Below are 12777 nucleotides of genomic sequence, written 5' to 3'. Positions count from 1 at the left end.
TTTACCTACCTAATTGTTTTGTAAGGTTTTTTCGAGGAATGTTAGGTGACGATATGTTGTAAAGAGCTTTAACTGTGGGCTATACGCCTTTAACTGAATAACCATACCTACTGTTGTCAAGTAATATCGTATTGTAATAAAATTATTGTAACAAACTAATGTTTTTTATTTGAGTTTCTACTTTGTACCTATATCTCCGGGTCTACTAGGAGTTTTTTATTTCTATTCTGTACCAGAAATAGTATGACTATTTACAAGAAAACTCTTATATCTTTAACATATCTCTACCAACGAACCTAAACTTCAGTTCCCCAGAAATTTGTTGGGAGCATATTGAAAACATGGACATTCAACTTATAGTTTTACCCGCGTTATTTATGTGTTATAGGATAAATTTAAAAAGCCTGCTTCTTTACTCTTAACTTTTAGTTCCAGAGTTGATTCAATAACTTACGCGGCGTTAGTGCCTCCGAAACACAGCACCTACATTCGCCCCGTAGGCAAGTTGGAAGGGCCGAAAATAATGTATAATATTAAAACATTTATTATAGACAAAGTCGTAGACAGTTACGTTTGTTTAAATATTATATTCTGTGTTATTGTCCCTTTTTATCGCGATAACGAAGATAAGGGGGCTGGCTGAAAACCAGTGCTACGCTTTCTACTACGCAGCTATACTGAGCCAGCTCCTCTGTCACGGATTTTTATATCAAACAATTTTATGATCCAAAAGTAACATTTTACACAAATGTGTTATGGAGGGTAGAGGTAAGGAGAGTCATCTTATATGGGAGAAAAGTTGAAAAAGTGTCCAGTTGTTGCGCTAAATAACAGTTCAAAAATCCTCCACAATGGCGCTGGTTGATGCACAGGGTATGGTATGAATGTAGCAATCGTAGATGAATTGAAGTATGCCGAGTTAAAAATTTAATGTCATTATCGACTAAAGTAGTTAATTATTGAGAATTTCAACAACTTACGTTGTACAAAATATTGTGGTAAATATAACCTTACTTCCTTGTATCTCCATACTTCCTTGTTTATTTTTCAAGCCTACTCTAACAATATTTATATTTGGCGCTTCTTTTAAGAGTTACCCTGATGCAAATGTGGCGCCATTCTAATTTAATACATTTTGACGACACTTTTTCATATACACAGATGACACTCCTTACCTCTACCCTCCATAAAATGTGTGATAAAAAGACTACTTTTCTTTCTTTGTTCTTTCAGTGAAGATAGACAATATAGTTAGTAGAAAATACGTCTCTGGCACGACGTTGTCAGCTGTGTTTCCACATATTGGAATATATACTGTTTGATAATTTTTCGATAGATTTTTATATCGATATATCGTAGATTGATTGAGTGAGAAAAGTGATTTGATGAAGATATTATCCATCTATAACGACTATTCTAGGTACAGAACTCACTTAGCGGAACACTACGTGTAGTGTGTGCGAAATGCAAAAGTTTTTGGCCTAACTTCACAAACAATCGACTTTATTTTTTCGCATAGTGTAAGTTGACGGAGAGTAACATAGGTTACTTTTCATCCCAGGAAAACAAATTGTTCGCACGGGATTTCTAAAATTCTCTGATTTCTTTCCCTGCTACTATATAAAAGAGAATATGAAGTATATGATATATACATAGTAACTTTCTACATTTAACTTGGCAACGACTTAAAAATTTTTAGTTGTAATACAAAGTCGGTTTTTCTTTACAAAAAAAAAAAAAAATAAGATAAATTATTTCTTGTTTTCTTTAATATAAATAATACAAAGTCGGTTTTTTTAGGACTTTGTTTTTCTACGTTTTTAGTGGGTTTGCAATTATATCTAAGTAATAATATCCGAATGTCATCTGCCCATAATCTCCTACAATATATTGCCTTTCTCGAAGCCAGGGCGCTAATGCTCGAGTTCTCCCGGAACTTCACCATCAGCTCTTTTGTTATGACGGTAAAATCGGTTTGTAAATGACAGTTATGACGATACGAACTTTAAAAAAACTATCCAAGTGGGAAACTGGGTAACTCGGTTAAAAAAAACATACAAAATTGTGTTACATTAAGTGCCACATAAACGCCAGTTGGGTTTAACTGTGCAGTATGTTATCTAATAAAACATTCATAACAATGTTAGATTACAAAAGAATATACAGTGTAAACTCTATGTAACGACACTGAAGGGACTGTGCATTTTATGGCGTTATAAAGAGTTGTCGTTAAATGGAGAGAAAAAAATCAGAATTAGAAAAAGAAACATTTTTTTCAGACAAGTTTTAGTAGTTATGTACATATAAAAAAGAATCTTTTTTGAATGCTATTGCGTATAGTCGGTTATTTTTGTCTGACGTCTTTTGCTGCACCTAAGTATATGAGAACTTATAGATAATCCACGACTCCTACTTATTAGTCATGGTCAACGACAGTCTACACTGCAATCAATCCCAATTTGTTAAAAAACGAATTTCTTAGAAAGTCCGTATGGATGTTGCAGACAGTCGAGTTTATTGCGGGCTAGGACAATAAAGCGACAAAAAAAACGTACACAGCTGCGCAGTTTTTAGTAATTTTAGCACCTTAAAAAGTACTTTATTACTCAATTGTTGTCGATATTGAGGTTGGGTGTAATGCTATGTAGAGTGTATCATTGTATGGAAGAAAAGCTAAACCAAGCAAAACCAATTAATTTCAACGCTTTAGGGAGTTCGTCGTTAAATCGAGGGACGTTACATGGCATATACACTGTATAAAAAGAAAATGAAACTATGTGTGTGGATACAAATAAATGGCATCTCAACATTCATACATTGCAACAACGATGCTAGCGAAAAGTATGTAGGTCAAAGTCATTGCATTGCTACGATAAAGGTTGTTAAAATAAGTATGTCTTGAATTCGCGCTTGTAGTTTTTTTTCTATTGACTTAATAAGATAAGAAATAAAACACTCGACAAACTATACGACGATTTATCTCACTTTAATAACATATTGTACAACATATTGCATAATAAATAGCTTGTTCCTAAGTTCACTTCCTGGCGACGGCGAGCGAGGCCAGGTCGGCGATGCAGCGGTCCAAGGTCTGCTTCTCCTGGTCAGGGGTGATGGCCTTGGTCACGTTGAGCACTATCCAGTCCACCATGTTCTTCTGGGCTATGCGGCGCTCCAGTGACGACTTTTCCAGCTGGTAGTCCAGGCGGCGTTTGACCTGAACACAAGGAAATCCTGGTGTAGTGTGGAAAATTAGTTTTTTGACATCATCCTGGTGTAGTGTGGGAAATTAGTTTTTTGACATCATCCTGGTGTAGTGTAGAGCTCTTTGAATAAGTAGAAGACAACTTCGGTAGGGCTAATATGGGAATTTATGATTCAGAATTCTCTGGTCTGGTCTGAAGGTCTCAGCAGAGCTAAAGATACCATCCTACCGTTCCAGAACAATGCAGTGTAGAAACCGATACCGACAGGGGTATGTGTTTAGTATAACTGCTAAACTTTTAGAGGAGTATTGTTTTATTTATTGTGAAGTCAACATCTCCTGAGGATGCTTCGGTTTCGGAGCGAAACTTGCATAGAGGTACATTGCCGATGATCTGTTTGGTGTGGATTATAAGTATTGAAGAAATTATAAATACTACCATACAGATTCTCCTGCTTTTCGCGGAGTATAGCAAATTAAGCTTACTTTTCATAGCGCTCGGCGCGAACATCTTTGAATGCATCATTTACCACCACTAGGTGAGATTGCAGTCTCGGGTTAACTTGTAGTGGAATTAAAAAAAATTGCCAACAAAATATATGCTAAAAGTAAAATTTCCTCTATTAATTATTGCCTATATGGTGCCTTATTTTTGGGAAATATACATAAACGGTAAATTTATGATAGCCCAGTGAAGCTGTGATAACCCTTTAAGTGAGGACTTCACTTTCGAGGAGCAAGTTCGAATCCCAACACAAACCGCTTAATTTTATGAATTATCCTTTGAGCTCAATTCTAAAATCATTTGCTTCAACAAAGTACAAGTAAGAAGTAACAGATCTCCATTATGTTCTCAAAGTAAGTGGAGTCCATCAATCCACACTGGGCCAGCGTGTTGGACTACAGCATTAACCCCCCTTCTCATTGTGGGAAGAGACCCGTGCCCTTTGGGCCACAGTAATGTATTGATATGACATAAACGTTTAATGTGTATTAAAAAAAATAGTTTTTATTATTTGGCCCGAAGTTCAAGGTGTGTACACCGCCAAGCGACTTACCTCCTGGTAGGCGTTCATCAGGCGCTCCCGGTACGCAGCCTCCAGCTGCAACAGCACGTTCTCTTTCTTGGCTTCCATGAGGAGTTCCTGGCCCTGAGCTCTCCACTGCGCGTCCTTCTCGTTGGCGATGGCGTCTTCGAGGCTCTTGACGCTCTGGATCCTACCCTCATTCCAGGTGTTTTCGACTGCCTGCAAATAAGGATGAGTTTACATTGCTGACTACCCCAAATGAGGTTTAAACCGTTTACACTGCTAATATTGAAGCATCAAAAACCACTCCACTTTAGTAGTGTTTCTCAGACTCTGTACGCGGTAATTATTTTACCTCTAATGTTCCAAACATTTACCATAAAGTGGGAAATTTGGAATAAGTTTGTGAGCTCGCAACATTCTGCGGGTGTGAAAACACCCCACACAGGTCTCACTACCTGTGTGGGGTGTTTTCACTGTTTTTGGTTACAACACACTGCATGCAATAATGGCTGAATGAGGGTGCTGTATGATCTTAATTTTGTGGTTAAACAAGGAATATTATTAAATTCTGATTAAGTGGTTATCCTCCGAGATAGACACAGGCCTAGGACTTTTATGAAACTTCTGCTCACATCAATTTTGAACTACCAAATTATGAAAAGGAACACAATTTCACATATTACTTATACTACAAAATTCACAATTCATTTAACTGGCCTGGTTTTTAAGCACTTTTGAAACATCAAGTCTGTCTGTTTATAATGAGTTTGGAAAGCAGATTCTACCAAGAGCCAGCAAGAAACTCAGCAGATAGCTCTTTTTCAATATCATTTAAAAGTTTCCAATCTTTAGAATTTTACTATCTTGCGAGAGATGAGAGTGGCGCAGCATGCTTACAAGCAGCCTTATAAAATATTCCTTAATAGTATAGCAACCACCATTTAATGTGCATAACACATTGTTTAAACTTATGTCAACAAAGTCTTAGACAACTGTTTAACTCTTTAAATGAATATTTAGACCAATGAATTAATTACTTTTTTTAATATTTGGATGACAAATAAAGAGTTATTATTAGCCGCTTTTGCTGATGCAAAAGTGGTTGCTATACTATTAACGAATTTTTTTTAAAATAAGGGAGCTATATCATTTATTGTGCTCTTTGTCAAGTCTATTCTTAAACTGATTTAGTGATACTGCAGTCACTACATCTTCAGGCTACATTCCACATTTTTTTAACTCTATTGTGATGAAGTGCTTGGGAGAACATAGCTTGAGAACATAGCCTCTTAATCTGGGGTTACTATTTTGAAAATATTTCCTCAAAATTTGTAATTTTGTAATACTTATCTCATTATTAAGAATGTAGCCCATTTACTTGTCTTTTTTAAACATACAGAAAATTAAGATCACTTCCTGTACCATATTTTTCCAATTAAAAATTTGATACATAGATAATTCATTTTAAGCAGACATTTTTGGGCATATGGTAGCAGACAGCACTTAATAATAATAATAATAATAAATAGTGCAAACACTTGCGACATGTCCATAGAAGTTAAATAGAATCAACTTACATCAACTTCCTTATCCAGCCAGGCAGCTACTTGCGGGCCCATCTTCTTGGTTGCGTAATAGACAATAAGGAAGATGGATAGACCAGTGTAATATTCATGCTCCATGACATAGATTTCCTTGCTGAAAAGGTATGTGATGAGACCAGCACCAAATGTGTAGGGTCCAGTAACACCTGTCTTGGAATGGAAGAATTGGAACCTGGAAATGAGACATCACTTTAATCAACATGTTTTGTAAAAGTCAAAGTTTCTAAATTTGAATTATTAATATCAAAGCATTGTGTCAGATGGTTTTATTAGAGTACTGGGTAGTGACATTTCTGTAATTGTGGAGAATACCTTATATAAATAAAAATCTGAGCAGTTTATCAAAACTGTTGGTAGGGTTTCAATACAAGCTATCTTTACTATGCTACACAATATATCCAACCATATGTCCTGCAATTTTAAATATCCTAAAACAAATAAACAAACTCTTCCGTTTAATTATTATAATCTCAGTTATGTGTTAGACGTCATAGATTCAAAAATAATTCCTTTTCGTATATAAATCCAAAACAACAAATTACCATTCTTCAGGAATGAAGCCAAGTCTGACTTTACCGGGCTCGCCTCGCACAGGCCTGGGGAAGTTTACTTCATCACGCACACCAGAGACATCTGTGGCTGATGTGCGAGCCACTAGGGATGTGCTGGCGGACTGTCGGGCCAAAGCTGGAAAATATTTCATAAGAGATTAGAGCTTAGACCAACCACAATCACATTCACAGACTGGTGGGTCAACAAATTGGTGGGCTTTGTATTACTATAACTTGGTAGTGTTCTCCTAGCCAAAATAACAGAATTAACTTTGAAAACTTGACTCATGTGATATTTATGTTTCATGAGAAACTTGCCTAGCACACAAAAAAATTGTTAGGTAAGTATTTCAATACAATTCTTATTTAATAAGAATCAATTTGGACTTAAGATTAATATACAGCCGGAGGTGCTTTTAATCTATCCGATGTGATATAGTACTTGGTATGGTACCTATTTTATTACTTTTATTGATAGAGTACCAACACTACAAGTTATAGAGACATACATTATCAGCTGGAAAAAAGTAAGGTTAGATTATTAAATACTAGAGAATATATAATTATTATAATTTAATTTATATTTTTGCCTCAATACATAGTGGTTTTTACGCTGTATCAAAAGAAAAAACATGTGGAAAAAAAACCTTATTCCAAATAGAAATTCCGCACCTGTCAAACTTGCGATTACATAAACCTCCCTACAACCAAGGTTAATATGTGATTAATATACAAAAGAACAATAGAGCAATATGGTTTTTTAATAATTAAACGTACCTGTACGCAAAGCTACGCGTGAAAGCATATTTTATAACGCAATTATTATTTTTCCTTTAATATTTTCGACAGCCCACCGTAAATGTACTTTGCGTTAGTGATTTACTTTTTATCGACAAATTTGGTTCATTTTGTCAATGTTGCCATTCTCTTCAGATAAAAGTATCGATGGAGTAGATTAAGTGATGTTCCTCGCCTTACATTCCTACAATTTTCTAAAATATCTAAGCAAAAATAAATTAAAACTAATTAAAATAATTTATTCTTTCTCTAACTTAAGCTTATCGCTTAACTACTTCATATAACCAAAAAGGCTATTTTTGAACTATTGATCGATATATTCTGACTTGCGTGGTTTACTTTCAATCTATTGCGCTTTAGCCGCGGTCCGTGATTCACTTGATACGACCTTTGAAGCAACGACATAATCGTCTAATAAGATAAAATCAAAGAAAAAATGGCAAACATTTGTAATATTTGGAAAAGAATGGTTAGTAATAGAAATCTAAATGGAATAACAATTTTGTTGTGTTTAAATATTCAGATCGCACAGTGGAAATGTATATTATGATAATAACGCTTTAATTAGATGTAATTAGTTTTGTTAATTGAGTAACTGTAAGTGTATAATTTTATTTTTTTAGATATTATAATTTCAAGTGCTTTAATTGACATTTCACCTTCAAGTTCAAGTTCAGTAATTTATTAGTAAAATTCTTGAACGTTTATTTAGTTGTCAGAATTTAAATCACAAACCTTCGCAAACAAATGTCAATTTTGTATTAGAAGTTGGCAAAGCAAGTTGCGATTTGTGATTTTTCGCAATATTAATGGAATTTGTGATGTGACTGCGTTTAAATAGCGCGTGTTTATATATTTTACTCAAAATGGGGATATTTACATCTTGCTGCAGACCTTCAGCTTCGAATGTATTGACTCCAGACACAGTAAGTTGCTGTTTAACCTTTATGAGGTGAACAACATATTTTTGCTAATTATGCTGTTCGATACATTCGCTTGATGAACAAGTGAAACTGGTCAACAACACTAGTAGTTGCTTGTTACGATAAATCATTTCGTAGTAGTTTACCTTTCTGTTAGATTAGATTACAAACTGAGTTAGCTTTAATCTACCTGCCTAGTTTTTGTTGCCACAGTACCAATTTAAAACTAGTGTTTGCTTGACTACCTTCGCAGCAGTATTCAGATCATTACTTTATCACCTTAGTATATTGCACTCCCGGTAATATCACACTTCAAATTGTTTTGCTCAGTGCATTTTAACAATATAGCTAATCATAACTGAACAACATTTATTTTTTCCTTCCACAAAGTTCCACACACAGGTGAGACTATAATTAGAATCTATCATCATATTAACCCATTACCGGCCCACTATAGGGCACGGTTCTCCTCCCACAATGAGGAGGGGTTAAGGCTGTTATCCACCATGCTGGCCCAATGTGATGCACCAGGATTGGTGGACTCCACGCATCTTTAGAGAATTTTGTGAAAAACTCTCAGGCATGCAGGTCTCCTCACAATGTTTTCCTTCACCGTTGATGCAAGTGATGTTTTAATTACTTAAAATGCACTTAACTTAGAAAAGTTAAAGGTGCATACTGGGATTTGAACTCGCCCCTCGAGCTCGTGCTCCTACCCACTGTGTTATCACCCCTTTTTTTTGCACTAGGACTACACTACACTAGCTCAAAAGCCTTAGACCTTTCGAGTCTTCTCGCCATGTCTGTATTGCTATGTGTCATAAGCTATGTTCATGGGCAAGGCATATTTTTTAACAACTCGGTTGACAAAATCCATTCACAGATCCTGGTTTTCTTACATACCAGACATTAACAATTCCTCTGAGCACTTTGCTTGAAATAGCTTGATTATTATCATATATCAATGGCTAATCATTATTGAACAACAATATTGTATATTGATAGTCACATGTGTTATCTATGTCTTAGTCACATATCTAAGTTGTGTAATCTTCATTGGTTTATGTGATATACAAATAGGGCATTACTCTTATGTGCCATAGTACTGTTTGTTTCCCTTGAAAAGTTAATAAATAAATATTTCTTCAAATAGGCCTGATATTCCGCCCGGCCCGAATAGGTTCAATAGATGGCATTGATGGTGGTGAGAGGGTTTCAATGATGTAGAATTTATACAGACTGCCATAAACTGTTTTGTTAGTGTAAAACTTTCCACCTTTAACTTTCAATGTTGCCGCAAATATATATTTTTTTAACCAACATTCCCTCAAATCACAGTGTGCATGACTATATTTTTGAATCAACCTTGGTGTAGTGTTTTTATCTATTAAGTAGATACACATACTGCTCACTACCACACAGTCACAAGTGCAGGGGCATGTCCAATGCGTGACAAGTGCAGGCACACGTCCAATCCGTAACGAGTGCAGGAGCATGTCCAATCTGTTCCTTGTCACTTACAAGACTTCTCGATTAACAGCTACCCCCTCTGCTTGTGTATGTGAGACAATGTATGTGTATCTATTTAATAGATACAAATACTACACTTGGGTTAAAAGTTTTATAAAAAGTGTTCTATGCCTACCATACCTTAACACAATATATTATGTTTCTATTACTAGGAAACCAGACGTCGACAGCAGGTTGAAGCAGCTGAGCGAAGGCGTGCGGAGGAGGCCAGCCGTGGTGTTAAAGATCCAGAGAAAGTTAGACGCATGCAACAGCGCTCTGAGGAAATGGAGCAACGTGAGAGGGAGTTGCAGAAGGGTGGGGGTGCTACTTTAAAGGTATCATTATCAGACTAATTAACTGGCCACCAGGCACAGACCTTCCCTCATGGTTTTTTTATATGTGTTCCTTCCGTTTTTCCTTTGACATGATGGTCTTGTATTAGCTCTGTTTTGTGTATTCTCAAATACATTCTCAAATACGCCGAATGACCAATCTGCATTAGTCATTCGGTGTACATTCTTATCTATCACGCTGATTTATATGAGTATACTACTTTTACATTACATCAAATTACCTACATATTAGTCTTAATTATTTTATGATCCATCATAGTTAAGAAGAATAAGTTACACTATAATAAAAATTCTATTTATGGTTTGATCAGGTGATAGGCGGTACCGCCAGCAAACGTTCAGCTCAGGTATGATTGGAAACTGATCTTACGTTCTTGGTCATGAGGGCTTAAAAACTCCAGTAAAACTTGGAGTATGTATGTTTAATCTAGTATGTATGTTTAATCTAGTAAACCTCCACAGTTTTTCTGGGCGTGACCTTGGATAATAAGCTACAGTGGGGTGCCCATATAGATACACTAGCGGGTAAACTGAGCTCGTTTGCCTTCGCAGTCAGAAAAATTAGACAGATTACTGACATAGAAATAGCTAGGCCTGTTTATTTTGCGTACTTTTATATTAATCAGTTAAAGTTTCGATAAAATCATGTATGACGAAGTTTTTCCTCTTTAGAAATTCTAAACCAAAGCCCGCGACAGCATATGTCTATCTTTTAAGGTTGACTTATACGCGGACGAAGTCGCGACGGACCGCTAGTTAATTATATATTCCCATATAATGTGAGATTTCAACGGAGCACTGAATTGTAATGACTTATAAGCAAAAAAGTGTATCACAAAACTCTGACATTATTTATTTTGGTCATTATATTGTTTCAGTGGACGGCCGACTGAGATCAGGAGAAACGTGGGAGCACCCAGCCTCCTGCGGAACGTTATAAATACATCAACTGACCACTGCAAGATTAATGGTACTAGTGTCTTGATTACTCCAGGAAAATTTTAATTTCTTTTGTTTGTACCTCATGATTGCACCAATTTGCACATTTCTCCAAACAAACATGGTAATAACTTTATAAGTTATGCTCCTCAAATTTTGTGCATATCATGGTTTTTAATATTTTAGCAGTTGTTTCAAAACTGCATTAATTATGGTATTAAATTTTTTTATCACTAGCATAGAAAACTTATATTGTCTGGAGATAAAACCGGATAGAATGTTTGAAATGGTGAATGCAGAATATTAGTTCGTTAATTTACTGAAAAAAGTTTTATGGTATCTAAAACAAAGGTGCATTCCACACAGAAATTACTTTTTGTTGAGCAACTATAATAGCACCTGTGTAGTAAGTTTTTATAACATAAATGCTGCCACTTTTTTTTTTAAATATAAAAATATGTTCGATAAAACTATATACTATTGATTATTATTATATTATAAGATATAAGATGGCAGTGGGCAGCGACCCTGCTTTCTGAGTCCAAGGCCGTGGGTTCGATTCCCACAGCTGGAAAATGTTTGTGCGATGAACATAAATCTTTTTCAGTGTCTGGGTATTTATATGTAAGTATATTAAAAGTATTTATATTTGTTATTTATAAAATATTCATCAGTCATCTTAGTACCCATAACACAAGCTAGATGGAGATGTCGTAGTATACTTATTTATTATATTTATTATCATCGTCAGCCTATGTTTATATCCCACAGCAGTGCAGTGGTTCTTACAGATCTCCGTTTTCACTAAACGTAGGCATGGCCTAAATGAAATGCCTAATGATTTAGCAGCTGTCTATAGAAAAAAAACCTATTCACCGTAGCGTAGTTTGTGTTATGGGTACTAAACCCAAAACACCGCTTACTTTGGGGCTAGATGGCGGTGTGTGTATTGTCGTAGTATATTTATATTTGTTTATATGATTTTTCAAACGTAATGAGAACTATGTTACTATTATCAATGCGATTTGCACAGTTTTAAAAACATTAGGTACTTGTTCTACTGTCATATTCACTTGCAACACCATGATTTGAACAGTGCAACCAGAGGTTGTAGGCACAGTATTGATTCCACCAATTGTAGTAGTAGAACTTAATGTGACAATACTACTGCCGCCAAGAAGGGCGTGGTTTCCAACACAAATTACAGGCATATGAGTCTTAATACCTACGCTACTACTAGTTGATGGACACAGGGCGGCTATTTGCAGGATGTTCCTTACATCATACATGCAGTGGCGTCCACTGGGTTTCTCACCAGGAAAATTGCATGAAACGGCATAAAATTCTCCTCCTATACGAGTTATTTATCAATTTTAGGGTACTAATACAACAGCACAATAAGGTAGAACGTACAATTTGGCGGCCTTATCGCTAAATAGGGATCTCTTCCAGGCAACCAATGACGTAAAAAGAAAAAACATAGAAAAGAGATAGGTGGTGCAATCAATAATATTTAAAATTATACAAATATATAATTAAAAAATATATATATTTATATAGTTATATATATAATATATATAAATATATTACATATAAATACAAATAAAATATATAACATAAATACCTATATAAATAGATAAATAACATCCTCAATTTTATGAAATACATAAATAATTAAAATTACACACTACAATAATTAAATTATTATGTTATTACATAATAATTTACAAATACAAGTTCTAAAATCGAATGTTAATATTGACCAGCCCGAATGCAGTTTGATTAACAAGGACGTCATCAATTATATCTATAAAAAAATCTATTGTGACGTTTTATAACAATTCGTCTCAAAGGGAAGTTT

General features: G+C 35.1%; 2 protein-coding genes across 2 annotated transcripts; one reads left to right on the top strand and one right to left on the bottom strand.

Annotated features, from left to right (window-relative positions):
- Nucleotides 1–2961: 2961 nt before the first annotated feature.
- LOC120633892 (ATP synthase subunit b, mitochondrial) lies at nt 2962–7310 on the bottom strand. Its single transcript, XM_039904285.1, has 5 exons — nt 7169–7310; nt 6383–6527; nt 5814–6012; nt 4264–4452; nt 2962–3217 (listed from the first exon to the last, which is right to left on the bottom strand). The coding sequence occupies exons 1-5, from the start codon at nt 7194–7196 to the stop codon at nt 3038–3040; spliced, it is 741 nt and encodes a 246-aa protein (XP_039760219.1). The 5' UTR covers nt 7197–7310; the 3' UTR covers nt 2962–3037.
- Nucleotides 7311–7909: 599 nt separating this feature from the next.
- Nucleotides 7910–11368, top strand: LOC120633737 (small VCP/p97-interacting protein). Its single transcript, XM_039904064.1, has 3 exons — nt 7910–8115; nt 9795–9959; nt 10856–11368. Exons 1-3 carry the CDS (start codon nt 8056–8058, stop codon nt 10868–10870), a joined length of 240 nt encoding a protein of 79 aa, XP_039759998.1. The 5' UTR covers nt 7910–8055; the 3' UTR covers nt 10871–11368.
- The last annotated feature ends 1409 nt before the right edge of the window (nt 11369–12777 follow it).

This window comes from Pararge aegeria, chromosome 22 (assembly GCF_905163445.1).
Source record: "Pararge aegeria chromosome 22, ilParAegt1.1, whole genome shotgun sequence".
In the NCBI taxonomy this organism is placed as follows: domain Eukaryota; kingdom Metazoa; phylum Arthropoda; class Insecta; order Lepidoptera; family Nymphalidae; genus Pararge; species Pararge aegeria.
The sequence above is the reverse complement of the archived record's forward strand: the minus strand, read 5'-3'. Positions and strand labels throughout refer to the sequence as shown.